General features: G+C 39.5%; 1 protein-coding gene across 2 annotated transcripts in view; it reads right to left on the bottom strand.

The window, feature by feature from the left end:
* Positions 1 to 18,464, bottom strand: part of CRACDL (CRACD like) — a 125,919-nt gene that overhangs the window by 41,124 nt on the left and 66,331 nt on the right. For both annotated transcript variants that reach the window (XM_057558392.1, XM_057558393.1), the window contains exon 2: positions 5,595 to 5,674. In XM_057558392.1, the coding sequence (XP_057414375.1) occupies positions 5,595 to 5,664 (70 nt within the window). In that variant the 5' untranslated portion in view covers positions 5,665 to 5,674. The remainder of the gene's footprint in view (positions 1 to 5,594; positions 5,675 to 18,464) is intronic.

Raw genomic sequence — 18,464 nt, 5'->3', positions numbered from 1 at the left:
GTGGGATCTTCCCGGACCAGGGCTCGAACCTGTATCCCCTGCATTGGTAGGCAGATTCTTAGCCACTGCGCCACCAGGGAAGTCCCTGAATTCCTTTTTAAAACACCAGGATCTTTATATTTGGTTTATGTTCATGCCCCCACTTGGGAAGTTTACATGATCTTGCCTTAATGTGGAGAATTTCTTAGGATTACTCTATAGTGGGAGTACCTACATTACCTTAGGTGGAGCAGATCCCTGCCCAAAAGGAAATGAGTTCTACAGCCAAGTTTTCTTAACTTCCAGTGGAATTTTCCTTACCTTTATAATCTCAGAACGTTTATGTTGTTAACTGATTGGTCTCAAAGAGAGCTTATTATTTGGAAAGCCTCTTCAGAGATTTTTGCATCTGCCAGGACACCATCTGGCCTTTGCCTAGTTGACAAAGAGGTACGCACCCCTGAAGGTCTGAACAAACACGCAGCCTCATGATCCTTTACAGTCAAAGATGCTGCTTCGGGATTAAAGCAAGTGGCTACCAAGACCCAGAGTACAGCCATTGAACACTTGTTTGATTTGCCATGATTAGTTGGCCATCCACTGGAGGCTCGTTTGCGTTATATCTGTTAGGCTGCTAGGCGTTTTCATTCAATTTCTTTAATGGTTATAGGAACTATTCGGGTTTTCTACTTCTTGAATTTGTTTTATTGTTTCATTTTTCTAGAAATTTGTCTTTATTTCCCATATTTTCAAATGCACTGGCATATAGTTGTTAATAATGTCCTTTTATTATCTTAGCATCTATACTATCTATAATAAAGCCCCCTTTTATCAGCCCTGATATTATCTGTCCCTCCTTTTTCCCTGGATCAATTACACAAGAGGTTTGTCAATTTCATTTGCCTTAAAAAAAGTTTGGCTTTGTTAATTCTCTCTACTGAATGTTTATTTTTTATTGGACTAATTTCTGTTCTAGTTTTTCTTTCCTTCCTCCTACTTTCTTCAGGTTTACTTTGCTATCTTTTTAACTTCTTGAGATGAATACTTGGCTAATCAATGTTTAGGCTTTCTGTTTTTATAATACACACATTTAAGGCAATGCATTTCCTTCTAAATCTGTTTTTGCTGCATCTACATGTTTTTTCTTCTTTTTTAAAATATCTATTTCTTCATTTATTTGGCTGTACCAGGACTTAGTTGTGGCACACTGGATCTTCCTTGCACCACGTGGGCTTTTTAGTTGCAGCACACTGGGCTTGTAGTTGCGGCATGTGGGATCTTTTTTTTTTTTTTTTTTAGTTGCGGCTATTGGAATTCTAAGTTGCGGCATGCGCGGGGGATCTAGTTCCCCCACCAGGGATTGAACCCAGGCCCCCTGCATTGGGAGTGCGGAGTCTCAACCAGTGGACCACCAGGGAAGTCCCTGCATCTACATGTTTTGATATATAGTTTCCTTACTATTTGCTTGAAAATATTTTCTAATTTTCATTATAATACCTTTTTGGACCTATAGGTGATTTAGAAAAGTATGTCAATATTCAAGCACTTGGGGATTTTCTTATTATCTTTGTTATTGAGCTCTAGCTTAATTGTGCTGTGGCCAGAGAACATACCCTGCGTGATTTGAATCTGTTCAAATTTGTCGAGACTTGCTTTATGGCTTACCATATATTTGTAAATGTTCCTAGAGTGCTTGAAATAATGTATTTTCTTCAATGTTCTATATACATCGATTAGGATAGGCCTTTTTCTTTTTAATTATGTTGTCCAAGTACTTTGTCTTTAATTTTTAATACATTTGTCCTATCAATTAGCTATTAAAAATAACCCACTCTGATTGTAGATTTATCGTTATTTAACTGTCAATTTCTACTCTATAAATTTTGACATTATGTTGATAAATGTCATAGAAAGGTAAAATTAATATCTTCCTGGGGAAGTGAACCTTTTTTGAAATGACCCTCTTTATTTTTAGTAATGCTTTTTGCCTTAAATTTTATTTTGATTGCTATTGATAGAGCTATGCCAGCTTCCTCTGGCCCAGTGTTGCAAGGTTCATTTTTTTCTATCCCTTTTACCTTCAACTTTTCTGAATCCTTATATTTAAGAGATATAGAGTTTTAGAAAGCCAATTTGAGCTTTAAACTTCTAACTAGAACAATTCATGTAACTAGCTACTGACACTTATTCTAATTACTGATATGTTAATAAAAACAAGTCTACCATCTCTGTGGTTTTTCTTAATCTCCTTTCTTGCTGTCTTTTGGATTAACTGACTTTAAAAAATTATTCCATATCTTCCCACTTCTAGTTTGTAAACTTTGCCTTTTATCTCTGTTGTTTCACGGGTTACCCTAGAAATTATACCACACATTCTATTAAGGGACAAAACAAGAAAGTTAGAATACTTCAATCCTATGTTTATGCCCTACTGTTTTCATTCTGATCTTTAAAAACCCAAAAGATATTATTCCATGTTCATTTAGATGTGTTTGCTTGTTTCTCATTTTCTTTATCATTCCTTCCTGTGTCCAAATCCTCCATCAAGGATGATTTTCCTTCCACCTGAAGGGAGATTCCTTTAGAATCTGAGGGTCTCCTGGTGACAAACTCAGCTTTTGTTTATGTGAAAATGCCCTTATTTCTCCTTCATTCCTAAAATATCGTTTTCCTAGGTTTAACGTTCTAGGTTGGCAGTTATTTTTTCTAAGTTATTCTTTCAGTAATATTGAAGACATTATTTCACTGTATTGTGGCTTCTGTCATGTGGTCAAGAAGTCAGTTTTTTGTTCCTTCAAAGGTAATCTTTTTTTCTCAGACTAATTTTAAGATTTTTCATTTTTGTCTTTGGTTTTCTATATTTTCATTCTATGTGGATTTCCTTTTATTTATCCTTTTTGGGATTCATTCAGTTTCTTAAATCTGTGGACTGGGGTATCTTTTGTTTTTTTTTTTTAAGTCAATTCCAGAAAATTCTCAGCTGTTCTCTCCTCTCCTGAGACTGTGCTCAAATGTATGTTACACCCTTTCACTTATCTCTATGCTTCTTGTCCTCTTTCTGTATTTTCCTTCTTTTTACCATTCTGTGATACATTCTGTATACTTTCTTGTGCTCTCTCTCGAGCTGATATAATCTGCTATTAAACTCATCCACTTAATTTTTTTTTAAATAAATTTATTTATTTTTATTTATTTTTGGCTGTGTTGGATCTTTATTGCTGAGCACAGGCTTTCTCTAGTTGTGGCGAGCAGGGGCTACTCTTCGTTGCGGTGCACGGGCTTCTCATTGTGGTGGCTTCTCTCGTTGTGGAGCACAGGCTCTAGGCATACAGGCTTCAGTAGTTGCAGCATGTGGGCTCAGTAGTGTGGCTCGCAGGCTCTAGAGCACAGGCTCAGTAGTTGTGGCGCACGGGCTTAGTGGCTCCGCGGCATGTGGGATCTTCCCGGACCAGGGCTCGAACCCGTGTCCCCTGCGTTGGCAGGCGGATTCTTAACCACTGCACCACCAGGGAAACCCCACTTAATTTTTAATTGTAATAGTTTTACTTATTTCTAAAAAATCCACTTGATTGTTTTTCATATCTGGTACCTCATTTAAAAGTTGTTTTAAAAATTACATCAGTAAAATTGACTCTTTTTGGTGTATACAGAGTTGAATAATCACCGCCAAAATCAATATACATCATCATTGTTCTGTCTTTTGTAGTCAAACCTTTCCCCTACCTTTAACCCCTGGAGAGCACTGATATCTTCTCTGTTCTTATAGTTTTGCCTTTTCCAGAATGTCATACAGAGTGATTCAGACAGTATGTATCCTTTTGATTCTGGCTTTTTTCACTTACCACCATGCATTAGAGATTCATCCATGTTGTTACATCAATCAATAGCTTGTTCCTTATTATTGCTGAGTACTGTTCCATTGTATAGATATAAACAAATTGGTAAACAAAATTAAAATTGTTATAGGCTTTTGTGTAAACATAAGGTTTCATTTCTCTTAGGTAAATACCTAGGAGTGGGATTGGTGGCGCATAGACTAAGTGTGTATTTAATTTTATAAGAAACTGCTAAAATACTTTCCAAAGTGGCTGTACCATTTGCATTTTCATCAGCAATATATGAGAGTTCCAGTTGCTCTGCGTCCTCACCAGCATTTGTTTCTGTTTTTGTTTTGCCATTCTAATAGGTGTATAGTGGTATCTCAGTGTAGTTTTAATTTGCATTAACTAATGACTATTGATGTTGAGCACTTTTTCATGTGCTTTTTTGCCATCTGTGTATCTTCTTAAGTAAAGCATCTTTAAAAACCTTTTGCCTATTTTTAGTTGGGTTGTTAGTTTTCTTACTGTCGAATTTTGAGTGCTCTCGTCAAATGTGATTTGCAAATATTTTCTCCCGGTCTGTGATTTGACTTCTCATTTTCTTAACAGTGTCTCTTACAGAGCAAAAGTTTTAAATTTTGATAAAGTCCAATTTATCGACTTTTTCTTTTAGGGACTGAATTGTCATATCTATGAACTCTTATCTAATCCTTGGTGATAAATATTTTCTCCTATATTTTCTTTTAAAGCATTTATAGTATTACATTTACGACTATGATATATTTTAAATTAATTTTTGTATACTCATTTGAGTTCAAATAAACTTTGAACTCTCAAAGTTCATTTTTTTACATATGAATGTCCAATTACTTTAGCACCATTTGTTGAAAAGACAATCACCACTGCATCTACTGAAATGTGACAGAGGAAAAGTAGTCCTAATATAGAATAATAAGGAAAATCTATCCGTAATATATGAAAAAAGGTCTCTAATGAAATTAGTATCTGAAGCTAAGAGTTAAGAGCTAGGATTTAATATTATTGGAAGCTGTTCCCCTGAACTGCCTCAAAGACAATCACTACTAGCACTTTGACTTAAAACAAGAGAGAGAGAGACGGAGAACTTTGTCACCAAAATAAGGTGAGTAAAAATGGCTGATATGGGAAAAGGCACATGTGGGGAGATTAACGTTTTCTAGTGTCAGTTTTACAACTCTATAAAGACATACAGAGCAATCTATGCATAACAGTAAACCAATCGCATAACTGGGTAAATCTTGGAATGTGTTATGAGATGATGGTTGATGGGCTTGGAATTTAGCTCAGTAGAAAGTGCAATAAAGGTCTCCTGAAGGAGAATAAAAGCCATAAAAGAGGAATCAAAGGCTCTCTCTTGATATCATTATTTCTTCTGGATGATTAGACCATCCAATACTTTGCCGGAAGTCCTACTGAAACTTTTGGATGTTCCTGGATGATAAATGATTCCATTGCATCTCACTTCCTTAGCTTTCGAGTCAACCAAACTTGGGGATATGTTCACCTCCAGGAAGGAGGAAAATGAGTAATCCACCCCCACCCCTGCTGCTGTGTCTGACAGAGAAGCAAAGGAGCGCTGCCCCCGAGTGGCCGCCAACAGTCTGGACGTGCTCTCCAGCCACATGTGTCTGAACACACTGTGAACTGAACCCACACTCCACGTAGAGAACCCAAAGCCCTGGCTCTAGTAGCCCCTCTCTCGGCCCTACAACGCAACAAGGGCTCCGCCCAGCACAGGGGAAGTAAGGGCCTTACCTGTGCTGTCCTCCCCAAGGCCTTCCGCGGCCTCCCGAAGCTTAATGTCCATCACCCTCGTGGAAATCATGTCCAGCTCACTAAAATCAGATAGAAAGTCATATTAGAGGAACAAGTCTAACAGAAGTTATCAATGACTGAAATGGTGGTGACTGCCTTTTGACCATGTCCCTGGCAAAGACAGATTCCAGGTCAGTAGAGGCCAAAAACATGTCCACAGCTCAAGATTAGTAACCACATCAGCATTTATCTAATCACTGACCAAAGCCATTTAATGGAAAACTGGAAAATGCTTCACCGATTTACACAATGCAGATTTTGTTCCTTTCTTTGAAAAAAAATTTTCGGAAATTAGGTTTTTCTCTTGTTCACTGTAGAAAGTTTGGAAGATAGAATGAAAATCACCCATTATCCCATCAACCAAGAATGACTAACTATGGAACGTTTTAATGTATTTCCTTCCAATATCTTTTATGCAAATATTTATGTGCACAGGCACACATGCACTATATTAGTAAGACTGAGTTCCTGATTTTCTTATCCCACATCAGTAAAATTCTTGATGTTATTGTAACGGCTACATAATGTTTTGATATTATGCTGTACCATCACTTATTTTTATTGTTTCTTTTTTGAACTTTTTATGAAAAATTTCAAACAGATATAAAAGTACAGAGAATGTATAATGAATTTAAAACATGGTGACTCTTGCTCATTTTTACCCCTTCTCCACTCCCCGCTAACTAGGTTATTTCAAAGCGAATCATTCCACATACCATTATCATTTCATCCATAGGGACTTGGCTTCTCCCTAGATTAAAAATTTCTGACCCTTCATGGAAATCAAATAAATGATTACTGGTCAATATTCCTGCTACAGAGTATTGAGCTGTGTCCCTGCTTTCCACAACTGACTTTTAAACAGCACATTCTATCCCACACAGACTAACTCCTCATTTACTTGGAAAGCTATTTCTTATTGGCAATTACTATGAATTCTCATACTTTAAAAGGGAGCTAAAATATTTAATTAACCAATTAACATTTACCACTTGCACACAGTACATAATGGGAAATGATGGGAGAAATTTTAAAAAGTATTTAACAGAGGAAAGGAGATGCAGGTCTTTGCTAGAGCTGGGTCTAATATTTAGGTCTCCTTTAATATTAATGTCAAACTGCCCCATCCCTGATCAGCCAATTCCTTAAAAGGTGAACAAACCTTCATTAGCCTTGCTTCTTGATTTTGATATAATTCGGCTTTACAAAAATGTTGGATCAACAGAATGAAGGAGAAAAAAACCACACACACAATCATCTCAACTGATGAAGAAAAACCGTCTGACAAAATTCAACACCCTTTTATGGTAAAAAAAAAAAAGCGCTCAGAAAACTAGAAATAGAGAAAAACTACCTCAGCATAATAAAGGCCATATATAAAAAGTCCACAGCTAACATCATACTCAACAGTGAAAAACTGAAAGATTTTCCTCTAAGATCAGGAACAAGACACTCTCACCACATCTATTCAACATAGTACTGAAGTCCTAGCCAGAGCACATAGGCAAGGAAAATAAATAAAGGGCATCCAAGTTGAAAAGGAAGAACTAAAATTATCTCTGTTCACATGTGACATGATCTCACATGTAGAAAATCCTAAAGATCCCTGCCACACTGCACACACACAGAACTGTTAGAACAAATAACTGAATTCAGCAAAGTTGCAGAACACAAAATGAACACACACAAATCAGTTGTTTCTATAAACTAACAATGAACAATCCAAAAAGGAAATTAAGGAAATAATTCCATTTACAATAGCATCAAAAAGAATAAAGTACTTAGGAATAAATGTAACCAAAGAGACAAAAGACTTATACCCTGAAAACTAAAAAATGTTGATGAAAGATTGAAAATAATGCCAATAAATGGAAAGACATCCCATGTTCATAGATTGAAAGACTTATTATTGTTATGATGTCCATTCTACCCAAAGCAATCTACGGATTTAATGCAATCTTTATCAAAATCCCTGATCCCATAGTATCCTGCTGCTTAATGTTACTATAGGGGATGGGGCGGCTACCAGAGGATTTGAAGGAAGAGGCAGTAGAGAAGGAGCAATCCAAGGAGCAAGGAGAGTAAAAGTGGTAAGATTTGGCTAAGAGTCACCAACTACTACCCTGGATACCATCTTCTTAGGTTGCCACTGAGCTAGAAGTACAAGTGCTTGAGCTTTCTATTGCTTGAATTTGGAGTTAACAGCTGCAATTACTTATCAAGCATGCAGCATATCATCTCATTTAATCTCCAAGAACTCTAAGTATTCCCATTTTGGAAATGAGAACATGTATTATGTATCAAGTAAGTTTATTAACTGGCCCAAAGTAGTGAGGCAGAGACACCAACCTATATACTCATATTGACTGTATATGCAGGATGGGCAGGCACTTATGAGGCCTGGGGATACAGCGATGGATGAGACCAACTTGGTCTCTGCCTCTTGCAGGTGCTGACCCAGTGGAGTGGAGCATCCTGAGCTGTCCCCAGAGGGGCTTAAGGGAAGCTGGGAAATCCAAAGGACACCAATCTCCCACGGAAATGGCTCTGCCTGCCAAGCAGCCCCTGTCCAGCATCAGGCCAGGCTCAGAGGCTGAAGGAGCCCCAGGAGACCATCCATTGGGTCTGACAGGGCATCTCAGTCTTCGGGGGGGGGGTGGGGTGGGTTGAGGCTGCCATGATTTATCAGCTAACACTCCTAAGAAACCATGAGGTTACCTTCAAAATGTCCGCTTCTGCACATTTTACAAAATGTTCCTTGCCGGGAAGTGCTGAGAACATGCAAGTGTATGTGAGTGTGTGCACAAGCCTCAGAGGTGGGTGTACAGGAGGGTGCCCATCCCGCCGAGTGTGGAGTGGACCCAGGAGCTCAGGAACGCTTCTCCCTGGACTGAACAATGTGGCTGTGATAAAGCCCTGTGCACAGGGCAGAGGGCTCAGGAGCAGGTGGGAGGGTGAGCGGGAGACACGAGAGGGTGGACCGGTCCTCACCTTGCTGGAAGGTACGTTCTCGGCGGGGGCCCAGGCAGAGAGCAGCAGCAGATGCCAAGGCTGCTAATGAACGCACGCTCAGAGGCAACAGTCACCCCACAGACAAAGGGACGACAAGTCAGGCTCGCCCCATGTGGGAGGCTTGAAAACCTGCTCATGTTTTATGCTCCAAACATCTTCTTACTAATAGGAGTGCAATATGGTGCAGAGGAAAAGGGAAAGACTTGGGAGTGAGGCAGTCCTGGAGCCGAAGCCGCATCCCACCACTTACCAGGGCTGAGCCTCTGTTTCCTCATTTACAAAATGGGGGCAATAACACTTGAACGAAATGAGACTGAGAACACAGCACACACAAGCACCCGCTGAGAAGAGCTGTCGGTTTCTGCATCTCGTTTCTCACCATGGGCTCACGCCTCTGCACGATTGCAGACAAGAACACACATCACCGGCACGCCCTAGGGGCTGGCCATTCTGTCTCATGTAGGCAGTCTCCTCGTGCAAACGGCTCGCTTTGGAGCCACCAGTATCAACAATCAAGACACCTGGGCTCCTAGATGACCCTTGATCTTCGCAATGCTCCACAGCCCGATGGACCATGAATGAAACTGCTGCCAAGTAACTGATAAAAATATATTCCAGGCCACGGAGGAATGCCCGCCACCTGAGACTGCGGGGTGTGCAGATGGAGGACCGTCCCCTTCACTCGGATGCTCCAGGTGCAAACACTCTGCAGCTGTTACAAGGGAATGTCTTCTCTGTTAAGCCCAATAACTTGCCCTGCTGAATACATGTTCCCCAACCCGAGCAAAATTGAAGAAAAAGCCAGAAGGAGAACCATAATTAGAAAGGCAATGGGGCAAATAACCAGTATCTCCCAGCACCCCTTTTGCTTCTCACTGTAACTCAAAGTTCAAGTCAAGTGGCCCCAGTGTCCCCTCAACCAGCTTCTGCCCTCCACCATCCCACCCCGTTGCTCTGACAGCTCAAGTCCAAGTACAGGAAAACTTTTTCTTTAAACCTGGACCTGAGGGGGCCTCTTCAGGGGTTCTAATTAACTCAAAAGGGTGCTGAGCCTCCAGACCCCTCCACACAGCACTCATCAGTGTGCATCTGGGCGCCTACAGGATCCAGGGGAGTTCTGGATCCAAAGAAGGATCCTTGTGAGGGCTGCCCCACTGCCTCTCTCTGAACCCTAACTCACCACAGGCTTCTCCCCAGCTTCCAGCAGAATTCCATCATTAGTTGCAGCTTATACTGAAAAGTTCTACAGAAGTTTATTCACGTGAAGAATGAGAACAGATTTTAATACGGTATTTTAAAGGTACCCATCCATTACACTTATTTACACAGTGCAAAGAAAAATATCTGTATCCTGATTACATACCTCTGAGCCCATAACTGTATACAAAAACCTTAGGGTCCACCCCTACAGACCCACTCATTCCACACCACCCTCCAGGCCCTGTTTGCATCTCTGTGGTATTCTGTCTCAGCCCCTGTACCTGTCTTCACAATGCTCACCACAGCTATCAACAGCAACTTGTTTGTTAGGTGTCTGCCGACCACTCCCCTCACTGCCAAGGCTGTGAGCTTCTGTGCCTGTCACATCCATTGCTCTCTTACCAGCAGTAAACAATCCAAAAATGAAGTTAAGAAAACAATTCCATTTACAATAGCATACAAGAATAAACTACTCAGGAATAAATTTAACCCAGGAGGCAGAATACTTGTACTCTGAAAACTACAAAACATTGTTGAAATAAATTAAAGAAGACATAAATAAGTGGAAAGCTATCCTGTGTTCACGGATCAGAAACTTAATATGTTTAAGACAGCAATACTCCCCAAATTGATACACAGATTCAATGCATTCCCTTATCAAAATCCCAGATGGCTTTTTGCAGAAATTGACAAGTTGATCTGAAATTTCGTATGGAAATACGAAGGACCCAAAACAATCTTGAAAGAGAAGAACAAAGATGGAGGACTCGCACTTCTCAGTTTCAAAACTGACTACAAATCTACAGCAACCAAGAATGCACGGTACTGGCATAGAGATAGACATATAGATTAACAGAATTCAGAGTCCAGAAATAAAATATATTTACGGCCAATAGATTTTCAACATGGGTGCCAAGACAATTCAATGTGGGAAGAATCAGTCTTTTCAACAAATGCTGGAACAACTGGACATTCACATCCAAAACATAATTTGTACTCCTACCTCACACTATACATAAAAATTACCTCACAGTGGATCATAGACTTAAACGTAAGCGTTAAACCTAGAAAACTCTTTGAAAAAAACATTAGAATAAATTTGTGATCTTGGGTTAGGCAATGATTACTCAGATGCAACACCAAAAGGAAAGACAGGTAAGTTGGACTTTATCAAATGTATAAACTTGTTGTTTCAAACCTATCTATCAAGAAAGTGTAAAGGCAGCTCACAGACTGGGAAAAATATTTGCAAATCATATATCATATAGGGATTTGTACCCAGAATATATAAATAATTCTTATAATTCAATAATAAAAGACAACCATTTTAAAATAGACGAAGGATTTAAACAGATACTTGTACAAGAAAGGTAAACAAATGGCCAACACGTGTATGAAAAGATGTTCAACATAATTAGTCATCAGGGAATTGCAAATCCAAACCAAAGTGAGATACTACTTCACACTCACTAGAATGGCTCTAATCAGAGAGATAGACAGTCACAAGTGTTTGCAAGGACACAGACAGTCACAAGTGTTTGCAAGGACATGGAGAAATTGGAACCCTAATTCATTGCTGATGGAAATGCAAAATGTTACAGCCACTTTGGAAAACAGTTCCTAAAAAAACCCCCACAAAACATAAAGATACCATACATTCTGGCAATTCCATTCCTAGGTATATACCCTAGAGAAATAAACACATATGTCCATGGAAGATTCTAGGGATACAGTGGAGTAGGAGGCACCAGGAATCTGTCTCCCACTTAGAAAACAACCACACTGGCAGAATCTGTTTAAGGTAACTATTTTGGAGCCCATTTAAGGCTTGCAACTTCCCCTGGAAGGTTGGTATGCAAATTGCAGTTAATTTCAGTCAATTTCAGCTCTTAGCTCAATAGCACCTACTCACCCCGACTCCCTACCCCCCTGACAGGCAGCCATGAATCTGTTCCTGAAGCAGCTTGCACACAGCTTGAAGGAACCATGGTGGGCACAAAGGACCCTGCTCTCCAAATACTGGGGATCTGTGCTGTGATTAATGCTTATGATGACAGAGTTGCAGACAAAGAGGTGGGCCGCCACTATTGCTGCACCTCCCCCTACTGTTGCAAGCCCCTCCCCTTCTAGCTGCACTAACTTCCAGGAGCTTTAAAGGCCTGGGCTGGGGCTCCTTTCTCCTCCTCCACTTCAGTTTTCTCTTTTCCCCTTTTGGGAGCCAGACATTAAGTACTGGGGCATTCAAAAGCAAACTGTATATATGGGGCAAATGAGAAAATTACTGTATATGCCCAGGGAAAGGCACAGGCTTAGAAAAGATCTGAGAAGACCTTAAGATTACAGTTCAGGCTGATCCTTGGCACAAAAATAAAGCCCAGCAAACCCAGAGGAAGGGGGAGAATCCGATTTCCAGAGTTACCACATTATTAGATTCAAATGTCCAGTTCTGAATCTGAAAAAGATCTGGTGTTAAATCTACTAGACAAAGACTTTAAAACAACTATCTTAAAGATGCTCAGAGAACTAAAGACACAGAGAAAATGAAGAAAATAATGTATGAACAAAATGGAAATATCAATAAAAAGAGAGAAAACCTTAAAAGGAAGCAAAAAAAAATCTGGAGCTAAAAATAATAATAATAACTGAAATGAAAGATTCACTAGAGGGTTTCAAAGACAGATTTCAGCCGGTAGAAGAAAAAATCAGAAAACTTGAAGATAGGACATGGATAAAGTGAACAGAGCATAAGGGACCTGTAAGACACCATCAAGTGGATTAAAATACACATTGTAGGAGTCCCAGAAGGAGGAGAGGGGAGAAAGAGGGGCAGAGAGAATATTTGAAAAATTAATGGCCCTAAACTTCCCAAATGTGATGAAAGACACAAATGTAAACATCTAAGGAGTTCAATGAATTGAGATACATTATAATCAAACTGTTGAAAGCCAAAGATAAAGAATCTTGCAAGCAGCAAGAGAGAAGCAAATCATCACACACAAGGAATCCTCAATAAGATTATCAGCAGGCTTCTCATCAGAAATTCTGGAGGGTAGAAGGCAGGAGGCCAATATATTCAAAGTGCTAAAAAGAAAAAAAAAAAGTCAACCAAGAACCCTATACGTGGCAAAGCTGTCTTTCAAAAGCAAGGGAGAAATTAAGACATTTCCAGATAAATAAAAGCTGAGGGAGTTTGTTACCACTACACCTGCCCTGTGAGAAATGGTCAAGGGAGTCCTGCAGGTTGGAATGAAAGGGAACTAGACAGTAACTTGAAACCATATTTTAAAAATGGATAAAGAATATGTGGTATATATACAGAATGGAATACTTCTCAGCCATAAAAAAGAATGAAACTTTGCCATTTGCGGCAACACGGATGGACCTGGAGGGCATTATGCTAAGTGAAATAAGTCAGACAGAGAAAGACAAATATTGTATAATACCACTTATATGTGGAATCTAAAAATACAACAAACTAGTGAATATAACAAAAAAGAAGCAGACTCACAGATACAGAGAACAAATGAGTGGTTACCAGTGCAGAAGGGGGGAGGGGCAATATGGGGGTAAGGGATAAAGAGGTACAAGCTATTAGATATAAAATAAGCTACAAGGATATATTGTACAACACAGGGAATATAGCCAATATTTTATAATCAATGGAGTGCAAACTTTAAAAATTGTGAACCACTATATTGTACACCTGTAACATAATATTAAAAATCAGCTATACTTCAATTAAAAAAAACTAACTTAAAAAAGCTCAGTAAAGGTAAATACATGGCAATTATAAAATGGTAACTATATACATGGTAAATATATGGGCAATTATAAAAGCTAGTACAGTTACCCTTGAACAACATGGGTGTGAGTTGCCCAGGTCCACTTAAATGTGAATTTTTTCAATAAATATGTACTATAGTACTACACAATCCACGGCTGGTTGAATCCCTGGATGCAGAGCCACAGATACGAAGGGCCAAGTGTAAAGTTAGACTTGGATTCTGGACTGCATGGAGGGTTGGTGTCCCTAACACCAACATTGTTCAAGGGTCAACTGTATTACTGTAACAATGGTTTGTGGCTCCACTTTTTGTTTTCTACACAATTTAAGAGACTAACACATTTTTAAAAAGCAATTAGTCTCCAGCTATAAGGTCCTGCCATCCCCAGAAAAGAGTTAATAAAGCCACTGGAGTACCCATCCATGCTAAAAAAGAAAAGCAATTAGTTGTCTAAGAGCTAGTATTACTGTAACTTTGGTTTGTAACTCCACATTTTATTTGCTACCTAATTTAAGAGGTTACTGTATTTTTTCAAATTATTAGTTTATGTTTCTGTGCACACAATGTTTAAAGATGTTATTTAGTGGCATCAACAACTGAAAGGAAGAGGAACAGAGATGTAAAGGAGCAGAGGTTCTGTGTGTCATGGAAGCTAAGCTGGTATAAATCCAAATTAGAGTGTTATAACTTTAGGATGTTAAATGTAATCCCTATGGTAACCACAAAGAAAATAGCTGTAGAACACACACAGAAGGAAATGAGAAAGGAACTTAAAAGTTTCACTACAAAAAAATCAACTAAACACAAGAGAGGACAGTACTGCAGGAAATGAAGGATAAAAAAATCTATAAGGCATAGAGAAAACTAATAGCAAAATGACAGAAGCAAGTCTCTCTTTATAAGTTGTAAAAAGGAAGGAAATTCTGAACTCTGCTACCACGTGGATGAACCTTGAGGATGTTATGCTAAGCAAAATAAACCAGTTGCAAAAAGACAAATGCTGAATGATTCCACCACTTATTTAGAGGAGTCAAAATCATACAGACAGAAAGCAGAATGGTGGTTGCCAGGGGCTGGGGGAAGGTGGAAGGGGGGGTAGTTTAATGAGTACAGAGTTTCTGTTCTGCAAGATGAAAAGAGTTCTGGAGATGGATGGTGGTGATGGTTGCACAGGATGGATGTACTTAATACCACTGAACTATACACTTTAAAATGGTTAAGATGGTAAATTTTATGTTATGTGTATTTTACAACAATAAAAAAATGGGGAAAAATGCACACAGAAACGTATACACCAATGTTCAGCATTATTCATAATAATCAGAAAGTAGAAATAGCCCAACAATTGATGAATAAATTTAAAATGTGGCACATACATAGAATGGAATATTATTCAGTCATAAAAAGGAATGATGCACTGACACATGCTACAGTATGGATTAACCTTGAACACATTATGCTAAGTGAAAGAAGCCAGACACAAAAGGCCACATACTGAATGATTCCATTTATATAAAATACCCAGAATAGGCAAATCCATAGAGAAGGACAAATAGATTCCTGTTGGCCTAGGGTTGGGGAGTAGAGTGCTGGGGGAGGGAGGTAGAAAGGGAAGTGACAGCTAATGGGCACAAGGTTTCTTTGGGGGACATGAGTATGTTCTCAAATTAGATTATGTTCATAGTTGCACAACTCTGTAAATATACTAAAACCTATTGACTGCACACTCTTAACAGGTGAACTTTATGGTAGGTAAATTATATGCCAATAAAGCTGCTGGAAAAAAGCGTGACCAGAAAAAAAGGTGAAATAAAGACATTTTTGGAAAAGAAGACATGATACAATGTGTCTCCAGCAGTCCCTCAGTAAAGCAGATATTCAGGGAAGAAGGATATGATCTCAGATGGAAGCCTGGAGGTGCAGGTGGGAATGGAGGGCAGTATATGTGAGTAAATCTAAACGTGGACGAGACGAGCAGGTTGTCTGGATCTCAACCAGACGCCCTGTACACAACTGGCAGGAATGTGCCTGCCCTGCTCTCCCTGACCCACCGGCTTCATTTCCTTCCAGCCCAGGACCTTTGCAGATGTTGTTCCCTCTGCTTGAATGCTCTTCCCTGCCCTTACACTCCACTTGCTTCTATCAACTCCCACTCAGCCCTCAGGGACCAGCTTCACTTCCACATCCCCCCAGGGGTCTGATCGGATGAGCCAGCACCTCCCACAATGCACAGTGAGAAGCCCTGAACCTTCTGTTGACAGCACTCACCAGTTTTCATCACACCTCCGTTTGCACGATTCTGCGATCTGGCTCCCCTTTCTGGATTTAAGCCTCCTTACCTTCCCTATACCTTTAACTAACTTTTCCTTTTCTTGGGGAAGAAGACGAAAATAAACTGGGACTTGACTATTGTTCTCTAGTGAGTCACACCAGGATCTGCCTGTACCTTTTTTTAGAAAAAGAAGTTTCACATTACTGAGGCAACGGAATGTGTAAGGCTTGCAAAGTTCCTGTGAGAAATCTCTGCTTGAAAATTGTGCCAGCTTTACTGCCTCATGATAGATACTTTTATCCTCAAGAGCAGAAGACTTGACCTCTGCTCCCACCCCAAGGTGGCAGGGGCATTGGCAGTGGACCTCTCCACGGTCATGTCTCCTCGAGGGTGCCAGGGGACCTCCTGCCCTTCAGAGCAGACACCTCAATGTTTCTGTGCAAAACCTGCTCTGTCTACCTGTCAGGAAGGACAGGGAGGAGAAAGGGTAGATCCATTCTGACATATGGGAGAAAAGAAAGCAAAGAAATCACCCAGAAATAAACCCACACACCTACGGTCAATTAAACTATAACAAAGGAGGCAAGAATATACAATGGGGGAAAGACAGTCTCTCTCTTCAGCAAGTGGTGTTGGGAAAGCTGAATAGCTGCATGTAAATCAATGAAGTCAGAACACACCCTCACACCATACAAAACAATAAACTCAAAATGGCTTAAAGACTTAAATATGAGACATGACACCATAAAACTCCTAGAAGAGAACATAGGCAAAATATTCTCTGACATAAATCGTACCAATGTTTTCTTAGGTCAGTCTCCAAGGCAATAGAAGTAAGAGCAAAGATAAACGAATGGAACCTAATCAAACTTATAAGCTTTTGCACAGCAAAGGAAACCATAAACAAAATGAAAAGACAACCTACGGACTGGGATAAAATATTTGCAAATGATGCAACCAACAAGGGCGTAAGTTCTAAAATATACAAATAGCTCATACAACTCAATAACAGCAACAACAAAAAAACAACCTAATCTAAAAATGGGCAGAAGACCTAAATAGACATTTCTCCAAAGAAGACACACAGGTGGCCAATAAGTACATGAAAAGATGCTCGGCATCGCTAATTACTAGAGAAATACAAATCAAAACTACAATGAGGTACCATCTCACACCGGTCAGAATGGACATCATTAAAAAGTCCACAAATAACAAATGCTGGAGAGGATGTGGAGAAAAGGGAACCCTCTTGCACTGTTGGTGGGAATGTAAATTGGTGCAGCCACTGTGGAAAACAGTATGGAGGTTCCTTAAAAAACTAAAATTAGAGTTACCATATGATCCAGCAATCCCACTCCTGCACATAAATCCAGAGAAACCTATACTTTGAAAAGATACCTGCACCCCAGTGTTCACAGCAGCACTATTTATAATAGCCACGACAAGGAAGCAACCTAAATGTCCATCAACAGATGAATGAATAAAGAAGATGCGGTGTATATGTATACAATGGAATATTAGTCATAAAAAAATGAAATAATGCCATTTGCAGCAACATTGGTGGACCCAGAGATTATCATACTAAGTGAAGTAAGTCAGAAAGAGAACGACAAATACCATATATCACTTATATGTGCAAATGAACTTATTTATGAAATAGAAAGAGTCTCACAGACATAGGAAACAAACTTATGGTTACCAAAGGGGAAAGGGGGTGGGGGAGGGATAAATTAGGAGTTTGGGATTAGCAGATACAAACTACTATAAATAAAATAGATAAACAAAGAGGTCCTACTGTATAGCACAGGGAACTATATTCAATATCCTATAATAAATCATAATGGAAAAGAATATGAAAAAGAATATATATACATATATATATACATATAAAACTGAATCACTTTGTTGTACACCAGAAACTAACACAACACTGTAAATCAACTGTACTTCAATTTTTTTTAAAAGTAGCAAAGAAATCGGATGAGTGAAGGGCTGAAAGCCGAGAACTCAGACACTGAGTCACAGCGCTCGGAGGATAGCGGGAGGGAAACAAAGGAACTTACTGGGCGGTCAGTTTCCTATCGACCTATAATTGATTATCTTATTAAAATACTAAAATTAGGCTTGGCCTAGAGAAGTGAGTCATCCCCTATCTGGCTAAGGATGTAAAACTTGAAGACTAACTCCTTGAGAATAGGGACCATGTACCAGCATGGTACTGCCACACAGGAGGTCCTTAATAAAGATTGTTGAATGAGTGAATGAGTGAGTGAATGAACCAGAAGCATTTATAACACTTGTTAGACAAAGGATTCACCTCCTGATAAAAATGACACAGCATCAACTACCCAATCACTGTTCCCAAGACCACATAGTACTCCAATGTCTTGAGGAGAGACGTCCTTCTAAATCCATGACTTAGCTAAACGATGTCACATTTCTTTAGCCTGAGTTCTTCTTGTCCATTGTCCCCCTTTAGACATCAGGTGCCCTATAACCATGCAGAGCCTTTGGGAGTCAAGGAATATGGATGCAGAGGAA

This window comes from Balaenoptera acutorostrata, chromosome 12 (assembly GCF_949987535.1).
Source record: "Balaenoptera acutorostrata chromosome 12, mBalAcu1.1, whole genome shotgun sequence".
NCBI classification, from domain to species: domain Eukaryota; kingdom Metazoa; phylum Chordata; class Mammalia; order Artiodactyla; family Balaenopteridae; genus Balaenoptera; species Balaenoptera acutorostrata.
The sequence above is the reverse complement of the archived record's forward strand: the minus strand, read 5'-3'. Positions and strand labels throughout refer to the sequence as shown.